Genomic DNA, 23,388 nt, shown 5'->3' with positions numbered 1-23,388 from the left:
GTTCAATAAACGTAGGGTTTCCATGTCTGTCAATGTTTTCTGAAGAAGCCTATTTTGAATTAGGTCAGTGTGACCGATTTTTTTTTTTTAATTTGGTTAAAGGGTCACATGGTCACATATTGGTGATGATCCAGTTTTCTGTATCCTACAAGCCTCTTTGCAAGATGTCATGTTGACCAATTAACCTGATGTGATATTTGGCCCATTTTCACTAATTAGGCCATTTTGACCTAATTTCTTAGTTTGCCCCATTCTGCCCCTCTTCATACCCTTTAACATGCTGATACACATTGGATGTCTGTCAGAAAGGATTTAAGGTCAGATTTGAAGTTTGAAATGAAAGGCCCTCATCATCGTACTTCCTTGCTCTTCCTTTGTTGTTTGTCTTCCTGTTAGATCTCCCCTGCTCTTCCACAAGCCTCACTCCTGTTAATTTTTTGTTCACAATAACATTCTTGTGACCATTATTGTTACTTGCAAATGTAACGTTGCAGAAAAATGGGAGTAGTTGGTGATGATAGGGACAAGGAGTACTTTTATTAAAGTATACTTAATGGTGTACCTGTCAGGGTCGATGTTGCAGAGGTTGATTATATTGTCTCATCTGGTATATTCTGTTCTGGGTACGAAGTATACCTTTGATTGTCTCGTCTAGGTACGATTCCCGACCTTGGCTATAACTTGTGTGATTGGTGTTTCGCAAGCAGAGCATTGCGTCACAAACTGTGCCATCTCTCGGATGGACGGGATGGACATTGAGTTGGGTGTTTTCATTAATGAAGAGAAGGCGAGTTATCGCTGGTGCCCTGATCAAATTACAAATTCCTGCCACCTCTGGTAGAACTTCAGTCCTTGCTCGCCAGTTTGTGAAAGATTTGGGCGAAATATTTTCCCCAGCATCCCCAAACAAAAGGAGGCAGTAATTGGTGACATTAAAGAAGTTGGCGTAGTAGTAGTAGTAGTCGTTGTAGTAGAAGAGGACGTATTGGGTAGCTATTCTCAAAAAAGGTTCTGTACGTGGAAAGCCCTGCCCATTTTAGCCATGAGGAAACTTCATCTTTTTGAATGCTTTAAACTTTACCAGAATTTCACCGATTTTTTATTTTATTTTATTTTAATTGTCTTTCGACACCCCATTGACACCTTCTGTTCATTCAACGTTGTAATGTGATATCCAGGGACTGTTTCTACCGATGCACACTTTTAAATGATGGGTCGGACCTTCGTTATGAACACGGCTTCTGAAGGTGCAGAATGATTATTGTCTCAAAATGCGAAGAATTCTCTCTTTATGTTTTTGCAGATTGTCATCCTTGTACTAGCAGGAAAACCAGCAGACAATGTGAAGGTTGGTGTGGAATCATTGAAGTCATTTGGGGTTAAAATCTCAGTCCTTGGAGCTGGGTACAATGACAAGACTGTGCTGCTTCCAATAGCTTCGTCTCCTGCGTTGGTTCAAATCTTCACACGCTTCCGTCAAATACTTCAGTTCGTGCCAACGATGTATTACCGCTATCAGTTAGTTACCGGGATGAAAAAGCCAGGTGAGCCAGGTTATAGAGAAATAATGGTATGGCTGTGTATGTATGTATATATATATATATATATATATATATATATATATATATATATATATATATATATATATATATATATATATGTTGCAGCTAATAAAGGGTTCGTCCCTTTTCATTATGAAGCGTTTGCAATTTACAATTCTGCGTGCTATTTTGTGCCTCATGAACTATTTATTAGCTGTGCATTTGATTTCACTGATTGACAATGAAAAGGAAATGTAAATCCAATTGCAAGATGCTCTTTGCCTCATTACATGCATGCATTGCATTTGCATTATGTTTGTTATTTTCCTAATGCAAAGTCAAGGCTCATGGAAGATTTTGCCAGAATAGAAGGAACAGTATGGAGCGTGGTGGGGGGGGGGGCATGAACAGCAGGGTTGTGGGACAAATTAGAGGGAGACTTTGGAAAAAAATTAGCGTGGGGAGGAATGGGTAGCAGGAAAAGGCACATAGGGTGGACAAGACTGATACAGAAGGAAACTCTCAGGGAAAGCCAAAAAGGAAAATTGGAAGGTGGGCTTTGGGTTTGGGTGGAGAGGTTAACGAGTGTAGAAAAGTTCATGGTTTTAGATTGGGGTTGATCTGAGATGGTGGTGAACAGCTGTGTTGAAGACCTGGAGGGTTGAATGAGATTGAAGAGAATGTGGAAATTGGTTCCACAGGAGGGAACACAAAGAACAACTGAGTGGAGGTGAGCAGTGCACCTGGATTTTGGGAGTTTCATCAGAATGAGGTTGATGATGGACTCCGTGCATCCTGGAGGAACCTCGGAGGGGGAATGAGGGAGTCAAAGCATGGAAAGAGCAGAGGGTGCAAGACCAGAAAGGAGGCAGTGGAAGATAAAAAGACCACCAACCTGTCTGCAATGGGAAAGTAATAAGGCTATCGACTCAGCTTCATCGTGGGAGATTACAATAATATTAAATGCCTTGGTTTCCAAGGTGTCAAGCTGAGCAAGGAGTGGGACAGGGGAGCCAGCCCAAAGGGGAGAGCAGTGTTCCATCAAGCTGCAGATGAAGTCCTTGTAGGTGGATAAGAGTTCAGGTGTGCCAAGGAAGGACTTTGCATGATTGAGGATGCCCAGTCAGCGGCTAGCTTTGGAGGCTAACTGTGAAATGTGTTTTGCTCAAGAAATATTTGTGGTTGATAGTGAGATCAGGAATTTGAATGACTGAACTTCAAGAAGGTTGTTAAGATTGTAGGTGGGAGGGTTTGCCAGATGGTCCTTTCAGAGAGAGAGTGTGAGAGTGTGTGATTTGTAAGGACTAAAAGACATATTCCAAGTGTTTTACCAGTTTGTGATTTTGTCAAGGTCTGAAGACAGAATTGGCTGCAGCCTGCCTGTCTTAAGGGTGAGAGATGTCATGTCAGCGGTTGAAGTCAGCAGCAAATAGATAAATAGTATTTTCCAGAGAGTCAGAGTTATCATCAGTGAAGATCAGGAATAGGACTGGGCCCAGAATACTGCTTTTGGACACTCCTGCCTTGACAGAGGGAGGAGATGAAAGGATTCTGTTGAGAGCCATACGTTAGCTGCAAAAGTAGAGGAAGTCAGTACACCATGTGTGGAGTTGGCTTTGGATGCCATCGGCATAGAGTTTGGCGAGCAAGGCAGGATGCCAGACTGCATCAAAAACACAAGATATGTCGAGAGAGACAGTCCTGATATTGTTTGATATTGAGGACTGCCATCCATTGTTAGGTGAGTGGAAGCAGCATGTCTAACGTGGAGTGAACTGGTCTGAATCGAAGTTGACGATCTGAGATGAGGCCGTTTGAGAAAGGGGAAGGATTTCATATCAACTGTGATGATGGATTCCATGACCTAGCTGATCTGTCTGTAGTGAAGGAGATCAGTTTTTTGAACCTTCTTATGCAATGCAGTGATGTTGGTGGATTTTCCAGCAGCTGGAAGATGACCTCTGGTAAATGGTAGTGTGAAAAGAGCATAAAGAGGATGTTCAAGAGCTGCAGAGCAGTTTTTTTATTACACGTGATCTGATGCCGTCCGGTCCAGTTGCAGAGACAGAGTCAGAGTCGAGGGTTGACGGAAGCTTCTCCACCTTCTCAGGTGCAAAATACCCAGAATCCAGGAGCATTACGGTGAGTACAGAGAGCAAGGGGTTGGGGACACAAACACAAGATTTGGAAGGAAACACAGAATTGAGGCATTCGGCCTTCCCACAAGCAGAGTCGGCTGTGGTGCTATTTGAAGTGAGGGAAGTGATGGAAGGGGAGCATACACTAGAGACAGACTTAACATGGTACCACCAGGTTTTAGAGGAGGAGGACAAGTTTGAATGTTCATTTTTGAGGTTGGACAGATGTTGTGTTCTGGCTCTTCTGAGAGTGCATACACACTTTTTGTGGACTTTTTGGAATGAGCTGAGATTGCTGTCGGTCACATTAGCCTCCAGGAAGAGAAGACGAGTTGTTTCAGAGCAACTGGCTCACCACATCATTCAGTGTACCATGGGTGGGAAGAAGGGTAGGACAACTGAAGACAAGATGGAATTAATCTGTGCATGAGAGAGAAGGATTCTGTGGAAGAATTCCCAGGCTGAGTTGATGTCAAGGGCAGTAGATATAGGAGACCAGTCCTGAAGAGAAATGGCTGCTTGCAGTCTCTGCCAATATGCTTGAGTGTACTGCCAGTCTCGCTGGCATTGAGGAAGCTCTCTGAGAATAGGCAGAGAGATGTTGACTCTCACAAGCATATGACCTGATGAACCAATTAGAGAAGAGGAAGAGCAGGAGACATTTGTGGGAAAGTTAGTCATCACCAAGTCCAAAAGGGAGGATTTGTCATTCGGAGAAATCCAGTTGTGAAAGTGCACTGATTAAGTGGTGTGTAACCATGGAGTCACAGAAGTCCTTTGCTGAAGTGCCATTGCTGGTTAGATGGGTACCAACACCAAGCCAATGGGAAAAGAAAGATGTTGCTTTAACCCACATATTTGAGTAATGATGGGAATAGCTGTGAAATGGGACTAAGGGCTTACTTGGAGCAAAAATAAAGTGATAAATTTTGCCTCCACGTGAGTGCAAACATGACAAACCCAACAACATCTCGTCCATCAACATCTCCTCCAGTTGACAATGCATTTATTGTACATTGTGTAAGATCCTCCAGAGTAGCACCATAAGGGGCCATTGACAAACAAACACATGGCCAATGGGGAACTAAGAGGAAGTAATTTGACAAACTGTGTGATTAATGGGGAGTGATGAAAGTTGAAATCATGGGAATAAGGTATGGAGTTGAGGGCGAAGAACTTAATCTCGTTTCATATTTTGGCAGGAGAGAACGAGAGAGACTTGGTATTCCTGGTCGATGGTTCTCAATCCGTGACTCCTCAGCAATTTGCCATCATCAAGCACTTTATTAAGTCGACCATTCATGGAGTGGATGTGGGACCACATGCAACACAAGTCTCAGTGGTGCAAGTGGGTGGCCAGCCCAGGGGTGACATCTATCTGAATTCATTCACTAAGAAGCAGCTGCTGCTTGATGCTGTGAATAAGATCAAGAATGTCGGTGGTCCACGGAATGTTGGCAAGGCCCTGAGCTTCGTGGGACAAGTGGTGCTTCACCCAAACGGGGGCTCTCGGCCTGGTGTACCCAAGGTATGTTGCCCTCAGTTGTAAACTCTATAATTCGCAAAAGAAAGAAATTATTACCATTGTCCAACTTCATTCTCATTGTTTTTCTATCTTCACCTCCGTGAGTATTCAGTACATGATACAAATTGTACATTTAAGAAGTGAAAATTCATGATACCAATTTAAAAGGTGCACCGATGCAACTGATACGCCAAAAGAGTCTTTAGATAAACAAATTATATGTATGTACTAGTGGGGTGTGCTTACACATTGTGTAAGCAGACAAACCATGCTTCCCCATTGTCTCGGGTCTCTCAACTGCATTTGTTTTTTTCATTTATTTATATTTTCATTGATGGATGTTGTCCAATGATTGTCAATTTTTCTGGTGTACCGGCTTCGATGTCCATCAGCACACCAAATTTCAGCTTTCTACGTCACTCAGAAGGTACTGATCTTCAATATCAGTTAGTCTGTGAGTGAATCAGAAAGTGATGAGACTGGGACACAGACAGATATTTATTTCAGATGCACCTCCTGACTGTTATGGTGAGCATTGCTGCGGATGATGTCTCAAATGATAAAATCACACAATCTGCACAGAACAACCATCCGTCTGCCACCCAGACAATTGTTCTTGCTAATGCAAACAATTCAACCAGAAGGCACGTGATGTGAACAGCGGGAAAATCGAAACATGAGGAATGTGATGAGCACTCCGCGGATCTCCATTGGTGTGGACTGTGTCCAATGGGGATCAGCAGAGTGCTCGTCACACTCCTCATGTTTCGATATATATATATATATATATATATATATATATATATATATATATATATATATATGTATGTATGTGTGTGTGTGTGTGTGTGTGTGTGTGTGTGTGTGTGTGTGTGTGTGTGTGTGTGTGTGTGTGTGTGTGTGTCGCTTTAAAATGTTTTTTTTTCCTTTGATGCTAAACAAAGTACTGACTAACAAAGTAGTTTTAGCACAAGTACTTTTGTGAATGTACTTGTGTTAAAACTCTTCTCCGACCTGTTTCATCGCCAGACGTTGATTCTCCTGCTCGCTGGTAAGCCAGCTGATGATGTGAAAGCTGGTGCTGGTTTGCTGCACACATATGGAGTGGAGGTTTCAGTCCTGGGAGCTGGATATAATGATAAGAATGTGCTCGGGCAGATTGCCTCAGACAAGGATGACGTGAAGACGTTCAAACATTTCCGCCAAATCCTTCAATACGTGCGGACAATTTACTACCGTTACGGCCTGGTGTCTGGAGTTGCAAAGCCAGGTGAGCACCTTTTATTTGGAATTTCACCAAATCATTTGCGCTGCAAAGTTTTATCAACCTGACCGTTAAATTATTTTCTTTGAGATTAAGGTTTCTGTAATTATTTTATAACATTAGCTTTTGGTATCCTCACTTGCAAACCAAGAGCAATTTCCTCCTACATGCCACCACTGGGCAGAAAATGTTGATGTCATCCGTTAACACTGACGTGAAGGTCAGGTGTATTTTATGATATGAGGAAGACGTCTTTGGCATTCATTTTATAAATGTGTATCTCAATTGTGTATCTCAATTGTTGATCTCAATTTTCATTATGCTGTATATATTACATGTAGAAGCTTCTCTGTGAGCCTTGGATAGATTACAAAAAATGCTCTGTTCAAAATTGTTGGTAACTCGGCATCTTCAACGCAGGTGTTCACCACCATCTCAGATCATCCCCATTCGAGAACCATAATCTCTTCTACCCTTGTTAACACCACCATCCCAATCCCTCCTTCTTCCAAATTTCCAGATCACCCTCCTGAGACTTCCTTCTGTATCCATCTGATCCACCCCATGCATCCTCTCCTGCCCTCCATTGTTTGTGCAAGTCTGCCTCTATCCTGGCCTTCAACTCTGCTGTTGGTGTTTCGCCCCTCTCTCAACTCACTGTTCCTTTTGTCTTGTTGTGTTATGAGACGTTCAGAGTGCTTGTACTAGCTCTTCCACGAGCCTCGGCTGTATATGTCTAATTCCATCTTTTGTGGGATCCATTGCCTTGTACAAAACTTTTGCAAGATTAATATGCCACAAATAAAATGCCTTACTGCTGAGTGAATGAAGCCGACCTTCTTTTTCCAACAAAAGACCATTTAGTGGCAAAGATAGATGCAGATATTTCAAGGTGATGAGCAGGGGTTGAGAGGACGTAATATTGAGAAAATGTGTTTTTCAAAAAAGGAGAACAACGATGATGAGACAAAGGTGTGCAGGATAGAATGAAAACAGTGTGAAGAAGTGTGGAAGATGCTTGGGAGGAAACTGGGAAAGGGTTTATTAAAAGGTGGGGGTATGCGGAGAGCATGTTGGTGAGTGAGGGTGAAAAATCCGTGTTTGTCTTTGTAATCAAATGATGACCCCTTCATGAAAATCTTTGAGCATGTTATAATCGTAAATGTTGCCATATTGCAGTTGTGAGTGGAGGACGGAAATGTATAAGTGAAAAACAATGTGAACAGTGACATTTAAACACTCTTTTCTCTTTCTTCTGTTCATTGTCGTTCAAAGGAGAGAACGAAAGAGATTTGGTATTCCTGGTCGATGGTTCTCAATCCGTGACTCCTCAGCACTTTGCCATCATCAAGCACTTTATTAAGTCGACCATTCGTGGAGTGGATGTGGGACCGCATGCAACACAAGTCTCGGTGGTGCAAGTGGGTGGCCAGCCCAGGGGTGACATCTATCTGAATTCATTCAATAAGAAACAGCCGCTGCTTGATGCTGTAAATACAATCAAGAATGTCGGTGGTCCACGGAATGTTGGCAAGGCCCTGAGCTTCGTGGGACAAGAGGTGCTTCAACCAAACAAGGGCTCTCGGCCTGGTGTACCAAAGGTATGTTGCCCTCAGTTATAAACTCTATAATTCGCAAAAGAAAGAAATTATTACCATTGTTCGACTTCATTCTCATTGTTTTTCTATCTTCACCTTTGTGAGTATTCAGTACATGATACCAATTATACATTTAAGATGTGAAAATATATGACACCAATCTAATAGGTGGAGCCGCTGCAACTGATTCGCCAAAAGAGCCTTTAAGTAACCAAATTATATGTCTGCACTGGTGGGGTGTGCTTACACATTGTGTAAGCATATGAACTGTGCTTCCCCATTATCTCAGGTCACACACCTTCATTTGATTTTTTTTATTAGTTTTTTTTCACTTATTTATATTTTCTTTTATGGATGTTGTCTGATGGTTCTGTGTTGTTTTTTTTGTCCTGGTGAATCGGCTTCATTGTCCGTCGGCAAACAAAATTACCGTGCTTCACCATTGTTTCAGGTCTTTCTCCTGCATAAAACCTTTTTCATTTTTTTTTTCAGTTGTTTATATTTTCATTTATGGATGTAGTCTGATGATTCTGTGATTTTTTCCGGTGTTCTCGCATCGATGTCCATCGGCACGCAAAATTTCAGATTTCTCGGTCACCCGGAAGGTCCCGATCTTAAATATCAGTCAGTGAGTATGCCTGGTGTTGGCTTAATGGTTAAGGTAGTGGGCTTGGGATCCTAGGGTCCTGAGTTCAAATCCCGCTCAGCTGTTGAATTAATACCAGGTGGGGTTGACTCTGCCTGTCATCCTTCCGAGGTCGGCAAAATGAGTGCCAGCATGCTGGTATACTGTGTCGGAGTGGCGACCCATCCAGGATTGTTCCCAATAGCCAAGGAGACTGCTTCGGCGGCACCAACGCTCTGCACAGAGTATGGTCCTAATGGATGGATGGAGTCAGTGAGTGGATTGATCAGTGAGTGAATCAGACAGTGATTCAAAAGAGCTTTTTACATACATGTGTATAAATAAATATATATAGATATGAATATCCATCCATTGGGACCATACTCTGTGCAGAGCGTTGGTGCTGCCTAAACCAGGCCCCCCTAACAAACGGACGCCAACTTTGTCAGACGGAATGAAAACCCATCATTCTTGTTAAAAAAATAAAAATTGATGAAAAAGCGGCCAAAATTGAAACCGACACAGTAATTACGGTCGCAATAGCAAATATAACCGAAACCAACACGTTTATTCTTCACGGAAGAACGGTCGTGACGGACACAAGAACGGTCAATCCCGAAATAGAACGGTGGGGTATGGAAGCAACATCGGTTATTTCCGTCGCGAAACGGCGGAGACCGAAGCGAAAGCGATTCATTCGGGTTACCATAACGTGGAAAACATGGCGCCTTGAAAAGTTCTTGAAGTTATGGTAAGTTAAATTTAACGTAGTCTGCCTTGAATATATCATGTCTGTTAATGAAAACCCGTTTGTGGTGTGGGATATTATACAAGAAGCGATAAATGCGCCCTCTTGACTTAATGTGTGGCTGACATTTCGTGAAAATCGTGCCCCCGTGCTGCAGCGATCAGTGACGATTGATCGTTTATATTTGCAAGAGGTAAAATTTGATAGTAATCATAAATTGCAAATTCCAATAAAATAACAAAGTTAATATCAAGTAAAAACTGTAAAAGATGCCATACACGATCCCCGATGTTGAACTAGGCATACACAACTGGCGATCCTTCACTCGGGGGCTCGAAATACAGGCAAACCAAACATTATCATCACAACAAAATTCGGTTTAATAAATTGTTAAAACTACATCAGGTACTACCCACTATATATTATCTATATTTAATTTATGTTCGAGGCACAAGCACGAAAAATTTACATACCGTAACAGGTCGTTCTACTGCATCCGCCATCTTGTTCCCACGACAGTAAACGGAATGAACTGCTTTTGTTTTGCTCTCGGACGTTTCGCGATGGAAATTAACCAATCTTGCTTCCGTTCCCCACCAATCTATTTCGGGATTGTCCGTTCTTGTTTCCGTCAAGACCGTTCTTGTGTGTAGAATAAACGTGTTGGTTTCCATTATATCTGCTATTGTGACCGTAATTACTGTGTTGGTTTCAATTTCGGCCGCTGTCTGATCAATTTTAGCTGTTTTTGTAACAAGAATGACGGGTTTTCATTCCGTCTGACAACGTTGTCGTCTGTTTGATGGGGGGCCTGTAAACAGTCTCCTTGGCTCTTGGGCACAATCCTGGACGGGTCGCCACTCCGACACAGTATACCAGCAAGCTGGCACTCATTTTGCCGACCTCGGAAGGATCACAGGCAGATTCAACCCCACCTGGTATTCATGCAACAGCTGAGTGGGATTTGAACTCAGGACCCTCAGACACACATATATATATATATATATATATATATATATATATATATATATATATATATATATATAAAAATATATATATATGTATACATATATATGTATATATATACATATATATATATATATATATCTATATATATATATATATATATATATATATATAAATATATATCTTTATTTATATGTATATATATATATATATATATATATATATATATATATATATATATATATATATATATACATGAGTATTGCTCTCAAATGCCTTTTTTCCCTTTGCTGCAAAACAACACTTTTGTGAATGTACTTGTGTTAAAACTCTTCTCCGACCTGTTTCATCCCCAGACGTTGATTCTCCTGCTCGCTGGTAAGCCAGCTGATGATGTGAAAGCTGGTGCTGGTTTGCTGCACACATATGGAGTGCACGTTTCAGTCCTGGGAGCTGGATATGATGACAAGAATGTGCTCGGGCAGATTGCCTCAGACAAGGATGACGTGAAGACGTTCAAACATTTCCGCCAAATCCTTCAATACGTGCGGACAATTTACTACCGTTACGGCCTGGTGTCTGGAATTGCAAAGCCAGGTGAGCACCTTTTATTTGGAATTTCACCAAATCATTTGCGCTGCAAAGTTTTATCAATCTTACCATTAAATTATTTTCTTTGAGACGAAGGTTTCTGCAATCATTTTATAACACTAGCTTTTGGTATCCTCACTTGCAAACCAAGAGCAATTTCCTCCTACATGCCACCACTGGGCAGAAAATGTTGATGTCATGCGTTCACACTGACGTGAAGGTCAGGTGCATTTCCTGATATGAGGAAGAAGTCTTTGGCATTCATTTTATAAATGCAGTTGTGTATCTCAATTTTCATTCTGCTGTATATATTACATGTAGAAGCTTCTCTGTGAGCCTTGGATAGATTACAAAAAATGCTCTGTTCAAAATTGTTGGTAACTCGGCATCTTCAACGCAGGTGTTCACCACCATCTCAGATCATCCCCATTCGAAAACCATAATCTATTCTACCCTTGTTAACACCACCATCCCAATCCCTCTTTCTTCCAAATTTCCAGATCACCCTCCTGAGACTTCCTTCTGTATCCATCTGATCCACCCCATGCATCCTCTCCTGCCCTCCATTGTTTGTGCAAGTCTGCCTCTATCCTGGTCTTCAACTCTGCTGTTGGTGTTTCGCCCCTCTCTTAACTCACTGTTCCTTTTGTCTTGTTGTGTTATGAGACGTTCAGAGTGCTTGTACTAGCTCTTCCACGAGCCTCAGCTGTATATGTCTAATTCCATCTTTTGTGGGATCCATTGCCTTGTACAAAACTTTTGCAAGATTAATATGCCACAAATAAAATGCCTTACTGCTGAGTGAACGAAGCCGACCTTCTTTTTCCAACAAAAGACCATTTAGTGGCAAAGATAGATGCAGATATTTCAAGGTGATGAGCAGGGGTTGAGAGGACGTAATATTGAGAAAATGTGTTTTTCTAAAAAGGAGAAGAACGATGATGAGACAAAGGTGTGCAGGATAGAGTGAAAACGGTGTGAAGAAGTGTGGAAGATGCTTGGGAGGAAACTGGGAAAGGGTTTATTAAAAGGTGGGGGTATGCGGAGAGCATGTTGGTGAGTGAGGGTGAAAAATCCGTGTTTGTCTTTGTAATCAAATGATGACCCCTTCATGAAAATCTTTGAGCATGTTATAATCGTAAATGTTGCCATATTGCAGTTGTGAGTAGAAGACGGAAATGTATAAGTGAAAAACAATGTGAACAGTGACATTTAAACACTCTTTTCTCTTTCTTCTGTTCATTGTCGTTCAAAGGAGAGAACGAAAGAGATTTGGTATTCCTGGTCGATGGTTCTCAATCCGTGACTCCTCAGCACTTTGCCATCATCAAGCACTTTATTAAGTCTACTATTCATGGAGTGGATGTGGGACCGCATGCAACACAAGTCTCGGTGGTGCAAGTGGGTGGCCAGCCCAGGGGTGACATCTATCTGAATTCATTCAATAAGAAACAGCCGCTGCTTGATGCTGTAAATACAATCAAGAATGTCGGTGGTCCACGGAATGTTGGCAAGGCCCTGAGCTTCGTGGGACAAGAGGTGCTTCAACCAAACAAGGGCTCTCGGCCTGGTGTACCAAAGGTATGTTGCCCTCAGTTATAAACTCTATAATTCGCAAAAGAAAGAAATTATTACCATTGTCCGACTTCATTCTCATTGTTTTTCTATCTTCACCTTTGTGAGTATTCAGTACATGATACCGATTATACATTTAAGATGTGAAAATATATGATACCAATCTAATAGGTGGAGCCGCTTCAACTGATTCGCCAAAAGAGCCTTTAAGTAACCAAATTATATGTCTGCACTGGTGGGGTGTGCTTACACATTGTGTAAGCATATGAACTGTGCTTCCCCATTATCTCAGGTCACACACCTTCATTTGATTTTTTTAATTAGTTTTTTTCACTTATTTATATTTTCTTTTATGGATGTTGTCTGATGGTTCTGTGTTGTTTTTTTTTTGTCCTGGTGAATCGGCTTCATTGTCCATCGGCAAACAAAATTACCGTGCTTCACCATTGTTTCAGGTCTTTCTCCTGCATAAAACTTTTTTTTCATTTTTTTTTTTTCAGTTGTTTATATTTTCATTTCTGGATGTAGTCTGATGATTCTGTGATTTTTTCCGGTGTTCTTGCATCGATGTTCATCGGCACGCAAAATTTCAGCTTTCTCGGTCACCCGGAAGGTCCCGATCTTAAATATCAGTCAGTGAGTATGCCTGGTGTTGGCTTAATGGTTAAGGTAGTGGGCTTGGGATCCTAGGGTCCTGAGTTCAAATCCCGCTCAGCTGTTGAATTAACACCAGGTGGGGTTGACTCTGCCTGTCATCCTTCCGAGGTCGGCAAAATGAGTGCCAGCATGCTGGTATACTGTGTCGGAGTGGCGACCCATCCAGGATTGTTCCCAATAGCCAAGGAGACTGCTTCGGCGGCACCAACGCTCTGCACAGAGTATGGTCCTAATGGATGGATGGAGTCAGTGAGTGAGTTGATCAGTGAGTGAATCAGACAGTGATTCAAAAGAGCTTTTTACATACATGTGTATAAATAAATATATATAGATATGAATATCCATCCATTGGGACCATACTCTGTGCAGAGCGTTGGTGCTGCCTAAACCAGGCCCCCCAACAAACGGACGCCAACTTTGTCAGACGGAATGAAAACCCATCATTCTTGTTAAAAAAATAAAAATTGATGAAAAAGCGGCCAAAATTGAAACCGACACAGTAATTACGGTCGCAATAGCAAATATAACCGAAACCAACACGTTTATTCTTCACGGAAGAACGGTCGTGATGGACACGAACGGTCAATCCCGAAATAGAACGGTGGGGTATGGAAGCAACATCGGTTATTTCCGTCGCGAAACGGCGGAGACCGAAGCGAAAGCGATTCATTCGGGTTACCATAACGTGGAAAACATGGCGCCTTGAAAAGTTCTTGAAGTTATGGTAAGTTAAATTTAACGTAGTCTGCCTTGAATATATCATGTCTGTTAATGAAAACCCGTTTGTGGTGTGGGATATTATACAAGAAGCGATAAATGCGCCCTCTTGACTTAATGTGTGGCTGACATTTCGTGAAATTCGTGCCCCCGTGCTGCAGCGATCAGTGACGATTGATCGTTTATATTTGCAAGAGGTAAAATTTGATAGTAATCATAAATTGCAAATTCCAATAAAATAACAAAGTTGATATCAAGTAAAAACTGTAAAAAGATCCCATACACGATCCCCGATGTTGAACTAGGCATACACAACTGGCGATCCTTCACTCGGGGGCTCGAAATACAGGCAAACCAAACATTATCATCACAACAAAATTCGGTTTAATAAATTGTGACAACATCATCAGGTACTACCCACTATATATTATCTATATTACATTTATGTTCGAGGCACAAGCACGAAAAATTTACATACCGTAACAGGTCGTTCTACTGCATCCGCCATCTTGTTCGCACTACAGTAACCGGAATGAACCGCTTTTGTTTCGCTCTCGGACGTTTCGCGACGGAAATAACCAATGTTGCTTCCGTTCCCCACCAATCTATTTCGGGATTGTCCGTTCTTGTTTCCGTCAAGACCGTTCTTGTGTGTAGAATAAACGTGTTGGTTTCCATTATATCTGCTATTGCGACCGTAATTACTGTGTTGGTTTCAATTTCGGCCGTTGTCTCATCAATTTTAGCTGTTTTTGTAACAAGAATGATGGGTTTTCATTCCGTCTGACAACGTTAGCGTCCGTTTGATGGGGGGCCTGTAAACAGTCTCCTTGGCTCTTGGGCACAATCCTGGACGGGTCGCCACTCCGACACAGTATACCAGCAAGCTGGCACTCATTTTGCCGACCTCGGAAGGATCACAGGCAGATTCAACCCCACCTGGTATTCATGCAACAGCTGAGTGGGATTTGAACTCAGGACCCTCAGACACACATATATATATATATATATATATATATATATATATATGTATACATATATATGTATATATATACATATATATATATATATCTATATATATATATATATATATATATATATATATATATATATATATATATAAATATATATCTTTATTTATATGTATATATATATGTATATATATATATATATATATATATATATATATATATATATATATATATATATATATATATATACATGAGTATTGCTCTCAAATGCCTTTTTTCCCTTTGCTGCAAAACAACACTTTTGTGAATGTACTTGTGTTAAAACTCTTCTCCTACCTGTTTCATCCCCAGACGTTGATTCTCCTGCTCGCTGGTAAGCCAGCTGATGATGTGAAAGCTGGTGCTGGTTTGCTGCACACATATGGAGTGCACGTTTCAGTCCTGGGAGCTGGATATGATGACAAGAATGTGCTCGGGCAGATTGCCTCAGATAAGGATGACGTGAAGACGTTCAAACATTTCCGCCAAATCCTTCAATACGTGCGGACAATTTACTACCGTTACGGCCTGGTGTCTGGAGTTGCAAAGCCAGGTGAGCACCTTTTATTTGGAATTTCACCAAATCATTTGCGCTGCAAAGTTTTATCAATCTTACCATTAAATTATTTTCTTTGAGACTAAGGTTTCTGCAATCATTTTATAACATTAGCTTTTGGTATCCTCACTTGCAAACCAAGAGCAATTTCCTCCTACATGCCACCACTGGGCAGAAAATGTTGATGTCATGCGTTCACACTGACGTGAAGGTCAGGTGCATTTCCTGATATGAGGAAGAAGTCTTTGGCATTCATTTTATAAATGCAGTTGTGTATCTCAATTTTCATTCTGCTGTATATATTACATGTAGAAGCTTCTCTGTGAGCCTTGGATAGATTACAAAAAATGCTCTGTTCAAAATTGTTGGTAACTCGGCATCTTCAACGCAGGTGTTCACCACCATCTCAGATCATCCCCATTCGAAAACCATAATCTATTCTACCCTTGTTAACACCACCATCCCAATCCCTCTTTCTTCCAAATTTCCAGATCACCCTCCTGAGACTTCCTTCTGTATCCATCTGATCCACCCCATGCATCCTCTCCTGCCCTCCATTGTTTGTGCAAGTCTGCCTCTATCCTGGTCTTCAACTCTGCTGTTGGTGTTTCGCCCCTCTCTCAACTCACTGTTCCTTTTGTCTTGTTGTGTTATGAGACGTTCAGAGTGCTTGTACTAGCTCTTCCACGAGCCTCAGCTGTATATGTCTAATTCCATCTTTTGTGGGATCCATTGCCTTGTACAAAACTTTTGCAAGATTAATATGCCACAAATAAAATGCCTTACTGCTGAGTGAACGAAGCCGACCTTCTTTTTCCAACAAAAGACCATTTAGTGGCAAAGATAGATGCAGATATTTCAAGGTGATGAGCAGGGGTTGAGAGGACGTAATATTGAGAAAATGTGTTTTTCAAAAAAGGAGAACAACGATGATGAGACAAAGGTGTGCAGGATAGAGTGAAAACAGTGTGAAGAAGTGTGGAAGATGCTTGGGAGGAAACTGGGAAAGGGTTTATTAAAAGGTGGGGGTATGCGGAGAGCATGTTGGTGAGTGAGGGTGAAAAATCCGTGTTTGTCTTTGTAATCAAATGATGACCCCTTCATGAAAATCTTTGAGCATGTTATAATCGTAAATGTTGCCATATTGCAGTTGTGAGTAGAAGACGGAAATGTATAAGTGAAAAACAATGTGAACAGTGACATTTAAACACTCTTTTCTCTTTCTTCTGTTCATTGTCGTTCAAAGGAGAGAACGAAAGAGATTTGGTATTCCTGGTCGATGGTTCTCAATCCGTGACTCCTCAGCACTTTGCCATCATCAAGCACTTTATTAAGTCGACCATTCGTGGAGTGGATGTGGGACCGCATGCAACACAAGTCTCGGTGGTGCAAGTGGGTGGCCAGCCCAGGGGTGACATCTATCTGAATTCATTCAATAAGAAGCAGCCGCTGCTTGATGCTGTAAATACAATCAAGAATGTCGGTGGTCCACGGAATGTTGGCAAGGCCCTGAGCTTCGTGGGACAAGAGGTGCTTCAACCAAACAAGGGCTCTCGGCCTGGTGTACCAAAGGTATGTTGCCCTCAGTTATAAACTCTATAATTCGCAAAAGAAAGAAATTATTACCATTGTCCTACTTCATTCTCATTGTTTTTCTATCTTCACCTTTGTGAGTATTCAGTACATGATACCGATTATACATTTAAGATGTGAAAATATATGACACCAATCTAATTCACACCAATAAGGCTTGTGGAGACAACATCTGAATTTTTATATTATGTTTTTGCTGTTTTTAGACCACCGTAATATATATATATATATATATATATATATATATATATATATATATATATATATATATATATATATATATATATATATATATATATATATATATATATATATCTATATCGATCCATTGGGACCATACTCTGTGCAGAGCGTTGGTGCTGCCAAAGCAGTCTCCTTGGCTCTTGGGCAAAATCCTGGATGGGTCGCCGCTCCAACACAGCATACCAGCAAGCTGGCATTCGTTTTGCCGACCTCGGAAGGATGACAGGCAGAGTCCACCCCACCTGGTATTAATTCAACAGCTGAGTCAGATTTGAACTCAGGACCCTCAGATATATATATATATATATATATATATATATATATATATATATATATATATATATATATATATATGTATATATAAATGTGTGTGTGTATGTGTATATATATATATATATATATATATATATATATATATATATATATATATATATATATATATATAAATAAATGTGTGTGTGTGTATGTGTAAATATATGTATATATATATATATATATATATATATATATATATATATATATATATATATATATATATATATATATATATATATATATATATATGTCAGTATTGCTCTCAAATGTCTTTTTTCCCTTTGCTGCTAAACAAAACTTTTGTGAATGTACTTGTGTTAAAACTCTTCTCCGACCTGTTTCATCCCCAGACGTTGATTCTCCTGCTCGCTGGTAAGCCAGCTGATGATGTGAAGGCTGGTGTTGGTTTGCTGCACACATATGGAGTGCACGTTTCAGTCCTGGGAGCTGGATATGATGACAAGAATGTGCTCGGGCAGATTGCCTCAGACAAGGATGACGTGAAGACGTTCAAACATTTCCGCCAAATCCTTCAATACGTGCGGACAATTTACTACCGTTACGGCCTGGTGTCTGGAATTGCAAAACCAGGTAAGCATCTTTTGTTTGGAATTTCACCAAATCATTTGTACTGCAGAGTTTTATCAACCTGATCCTTCAACTCTTTTCTTTGAGAATAAGGTTTCTGTAATCGTTCTACAACATTAGCTCTTGATACCCTCACTCCCAAACCAAGAGCAATTGCCTCCTTCATGCAACCGAGTGTGAGCAAATGTTGTATGTCTCTGAACACTCAAGCGAGGGTCAAGGATCGTTTGCTTTTTTCTGCAGTTTTCTCAGACTCAGACGAGATCTGTCACACAGAATTCACAGATTTACAATCAGACTGACAGCAGATAACACGGCAGATCAGACAAACACGACCGTTTACCTTCAAGCAGTTTTTTCTTTCCAGGAGCGAGGCTCATTGAAGAGCCAGGTGGATCTGACACAGGGAAGAGTCAAACATGACTGACATTAAGGGAATGACCTAACAGTAAAAGAGTGGGAGGAGGTGAAGAAACACTGAAACCAGGAAGTAAATTGTTTCGGTGAGGAAAGGTTAATGGGCGTAGTTATGATAATGTGTCAGAATTGTTGATGACAAGATGGTGTTGCATTGCATTTTTGAAGCCCTTATGGGAATAGTGAAACTGAATAGCCTACAGATTGTGGTTCCATAGATGGAAGAAGTGAGGTGTGTAGTCACCTGGATTTTGAAAGTTTACCCACAATTGTCATGAAAATGCTATCTTGTGAGAGCACTTTTCTTTCCCCACTCAGGGGGGCACTTTTGGGAAGAAATCTATCTTCATTGAATGTCACTCTACAGGGTTTGTCTGTGCTCTAAATGCTGAACGTAAACTGAGGAAGCAGCATCGATCATTTTTGGTTCACGAGCGCCAGCCAGAGTGACCACTATATTCATTATGTCTGTGTGTCTGTAGGTATGTCTGTCTGTCTGTCCAGAGCACAACTTCGTGGGATGTTATCCGATTTGGATGAAACTTGAATATGATGTTGATATCAATGCCTAGTTTTGTCTTTCTGGTGGTGGGCGGAGCCACGCCCATTGTAATTTTTGTTTTTTCATATTTGTTCTCGATTTTTTTATCGAAATTTCCGCTCGAGAAATTGTGCGTATTGGCCATATGTACATCATATTAAAAAATTCAGTTTGATTCGGTCAATTTTGAGGGAGACGATAGGTTTTGAAGAAATGGGTGGTGACAGATAGTAGGGTAGCAGCGAAAGGCCCAGTCACACCTTGACGTTTTCGCCAGCAATGGCAACATATCAAAATGTATGTAAAACGCTGGCTTACGCTGAACTTTTGATGTTTTTTTTAAAGATTCGGACGTATTCATAACGAGTTGGTCATATGCATAACATATTAGTAACGGACACAGAGCATTTCGTTGTCTTATAGATAACTTATACCAACGAATGCTTAGCCTGTTGTCAGCGTTCACAACCTATGCCCAACGATAGTCTAACTTATGCATAGCGCGCTGCACGTATCGCCTACGATCACGTGGCGTAGCCTGTTAAAAGGCTGCCGCACAACGATTCAAATCATAACCGCAGGAGAAATGAACGTGTCAACATCGCAGTCACACCTTGGCGATCTTGCCAGCGTATGCCGACCTCTGAAAAATGCGTCTAAAATGCTGGCGCACGTCGAATACGGTATGGGTAAGTTTGGTATCCGTGAATAGAACGCTAAAGTACGCTATCATACGTCGTAGTAAGTGGAGTACGTCTTTAAATTTTAGACGTGTTAAAGTTTTTACGACGTACTTGCCGTATACCTCACACGTTCCGCATGCGATGGGAATACATTGTACGCATGATATGCGATCGTTGACACACGTCGACAAATGTTACTGCTAAGTTACTCATAAGTCGAAACACGTCGAGGTAATGGTTAGCGTCAGTGTTCCAGACTCCCTGGTTTATTTAGTTATTTATTTTTTCTTCGGTATGACGGTGATGTTGACACTTCGATTTCTAGTGCGGTTATAATATAATTAATAGGCTGCCGCTCAACAATTTAAATCATAACCGCACTAGAAATCGAAGTGTCAACATCACCGTCATACCGAAGAAAAAAAACAACAAAAAAAAAAAACAGGGAGTCTGGAACACTGACGCTAACCATTACCTTGACGTGTTTCGACTTATGAGTAACTTTCAAGTAACGTGTGTGGACGTGTGTTAACAGTCGCGTAACGTACCTCCAACACGTTACTCATAGGTTAGAAATATGTTTCGGTCACGCTAAACATTACCTCGACGTGTTTCGACTTATGATTAACTTACAAGTGATGTGTGTCGACGTGTGTCAACGATCGCATAACGTGCCGACAACTTATGGCCAGCGTAGCGGAACTTGTGAGTCATACGCTGGCACAAATCGTAAAATTTCAAGCATGCAAAAATTTGAGGACAACCGCAAAGTACGATGAAAGCCAGCGTACTACGACGTATGGCAGTGTTTTTCAGCGTGCTCTCAATGTTTCCAAAACTTACCCATGACGTATTCGACGTGTGCCAGCGTTTTAGACATTTTTCAAAAATCGGCATAAGCTGGCTAAAACGTCAAGGTGTGACTGGGCCTTAAGATTGAGAACAAGCCGGGAGGTGATGATGGTTCGCGGGCATTATTGAGGAAGCACTACCGTAAAAACCTATCTCTTCCATCAAAATTGACCAAATCAAATCGGATTTTTTTATATGTTGTTCTTATGAACATTACACACAGCTTCGAGGAAATGAAATTGCGAGAGAAAAAATCGAGAAAAATAAAATAAAAATAATAAAAAATAAATTATCACATTGTCTCATCCTTGACTTCTGAAACAATCTACATCGTCAAATACCGCTCGTGAAACGTCGTCATCTCCCGGCTTGTATAATTCTTTCTTATGACTCAGCGAGGATCAGCATCGAACCACTGACGTCACGCAGTCGAGGCGGATGTTCTAACTTCCATGCCATTGGCTCTGGTGCTGAGATTGTTTTTTTCAGTGAACCAATAAGTGCTTGTCATTCATGTTTGAATGTATTTACCTTTTATTCATACAAACTCCTTCGTGATCTTTGTACATTTTACTAAAAAGAATGCGTGGTTTAACTTGATTTAATATATATCGTTGGTATCTTGACATCCCATCTTTGGTGGAATTAATTGCCGAGAACAACTGCTTTGTGATGTATATCCACTACACTTGAAATTGCCTTCTCCTTCCTGAATGAACCCTTTCCTTTTTTTTTATTTCTATTTCCCAATAAAGGGCAATTTACTGGAACAGATAGATTTAGATGTTTCAAGGTGATTAATGGATGTTGGAAGGAGGTAAATTGAGAAAATTGGATTTCAAAAGAAAGATGAGAGGAGACAGAAAGGTAGAAAGGGTAGTGGGGGAGCGGTGTGATGAGCTGTCAAAGATGCGAGGGAGGTAACATGGTTGGAGTTTATTAATGGCTCGAGGTAGGTATGGAGCACACAGGTGAGCTCGGATGAAAAATCCGTGTTTGTGTTTGTAATCAAACGATGACCCCTTCATGAAAATATTTGAGTATGTTGGAATCGTAAATGCTGCCATACTCGAGTTATGAGTGGAAGGAGGAAACGTATTAGTGAGAAACAATGTGAACACTGACGTTTCAACGCTCTTCTCTTTTTCTTCTGTTCATTGCCTTTCAAAGGAGAGAACGAGAGAGACTTGGTATTCCTCGTCGACGGTTCTAGTTCCGTGACTCCTCAGCACTTTGCCATCATCAAGCACTTTATTAAGTCTACTATTCATGGAGTGGATGTGGGACCGCATGCAACACAAGTCTCAGTGGTGCAAGTGGGTGGCCAGCCCAGGGGTGACATCTATCTGAATTCATTTAATAAGAAGCAGCCGCTGCTTGATGCTGTGAATACGATCAAGAATGTCGGTGGTCCACGGAATGTTGGCAAGGCCCTGAGCTTCGTGGGACAAGAGGTGCTTCAACCAAACAAGGGCTCTCGGCCTGGTGTACCAAAGGTATGTTGCCCTCAGTTATAAACTCTATAATTCGTAAAAGAAAGAAATTATTACCATTGTCCTACTTCATTCTCATTGTTTTTCTGTCTTCACCTTTGTGAGTATTCAGTACATGATACCAATTGTATATTTAAGATGTGAAAATATGTGATACCAATCTAATAGTTGGAGCTTATGCAACTGATTTGTCAAAAGAGCCTTTAAATAAACAAGTTATATGTATGTACTGGTGGGGGTATGCTTGCTTACACATTGTGTAAGCATATGAACCGTGCTTCCCCATTGTCTCAGGTCGCTCACCTACTTTTGATTGTTTAAATTCATTTTTTTCTTTCATTTATTTATATTTTCATTTATGGATGTCGTCTGATGATTGTGTGAATTTTTTCGGTGTACCAGCATCGATGTCCATCGGCACACAAAATTTCAGCTTTCTCCATTATCCGGAAGGTCCCGATCTTAAATATCAGTCAGTGAGTCAGTTGAGTGAATCAGACAGTGATTTGAAAGAGCTATATCTATCTATCTTCATATATATTGTGTGTGTGTATCACTGTGACATGTCTTTTTTCCCTTTGCTGCTAAACAAAATTTTTGTGAATGTACTTGTGTTAAAACTCTTCTCCTACCTGTTTCATCCCCAGACGTTGATTCTCCTGCTCGCTGGTAAGCCAGCTGATGATGTGAAGGCTGGTGTTGGTTTGCTGCACACATATGGAGTGGACATTTCAGTCCTGGGAGCTGGATATGATGACAAGAATGTGCTCGGGCAGATTGCCTCAGATAAGGATGACGTGAAGACGTTCAAACATTTCCGCCAAATCCTTCAATACGTGCGGACAATTTACTACCGTTACGGCTTGGTGTCTGGAATTGCAAAGCCAGGTGAGCACCTTTTATTTGGAATTTCACCAAATCATTTGTACTGCAGAGTTCTATCTGCTATTTATTTCAAAAGAAATATGAGAGGAGACACAAAGGTGGAAAGGGTGGTGTGGGAGCAATGTGATGAGCTGTCAAAGATGCTAGGTAACAGGGTAAAAGTTTATTAAAGGCTCGAGGTATGTATGGAGCACACAGGTGAGTGAGGATGAAAAATCCGTGTTTGTGTTTGTTATCACACGATGTTTCGTTCATGGAAATATTTGA

General features: G+C 40.9%; 1 protein-coding gene across 1 annotated transcript in view; it reads left to right on the top strand.

Moving 5' to 3' along the window:
- The window catches only part of LOC147009768 (collagen alpha-3(VI) chain-like), an 83,844-nt gene that overhangs the window by 34,165 nt on the left and 26,291 nt on the right, over positions 1-23,388 (top strand). The window contains exons 12-22 of the mRNA XM_085861210.1: positions 1,304-1,544; positions 4,882-5,207; positions 6,234-6,474; positions 7,744-8,069; positions 10,762-11,002; positions 12,252-12,577; positions 15,268-15,508; positions 16,758-17,083; positions 18,013-18,253; positions 21,914-22,239; positions 22,884-23,124. Of these exons, the coding sequence (XP_085717336.1) occupies positions 1,304-1,544; positions 4,882-5,207; positions 6,234-6,474; positions 7,744-8,069; positions 10,762-11,002; positions 12,252-12,577; positions 15,268-15,508; positions 16,758-17,083; positions 18,013-18,253; positions 21,914-22,239; positions 22,884-23,124 (3,076 nt within the window). The remainder of the gene's footprint in view (positions 1-1,303; positions 1,545-4,881; positions 5,208-6,233; positions 6,475-7,743; positions 8,070-10,761; positions 11,003-12,251; positions 12,578-15,267; positions 15,509-16,757; positions 17,084-18,012; positions 18,254-21,913; positions 22,240-22,883; positions 23,125-23,388) is intronic.

The sequence above is a fragment of the Eptatretus burgeri genome, chromosome 17 (assembly GCF_056783735.1).
Source record: "Eptatretus burgeri isolate ZD-2024b chromosome 17, Ebu_testis_v1, whole genome shotgun sequence".
Taxonomy (NCBI): domain Eukaryota; kingdom Metazoa; phylum Chordata; class Myxini; order Myxiniformes; family Myxinidae; genus Eptatretus; species Eptatretus burgeri.
Note: the sequence above shows the minus strand (reverse complement) of the source record. Positions and strands in the feature narration are given on the sequence as shown.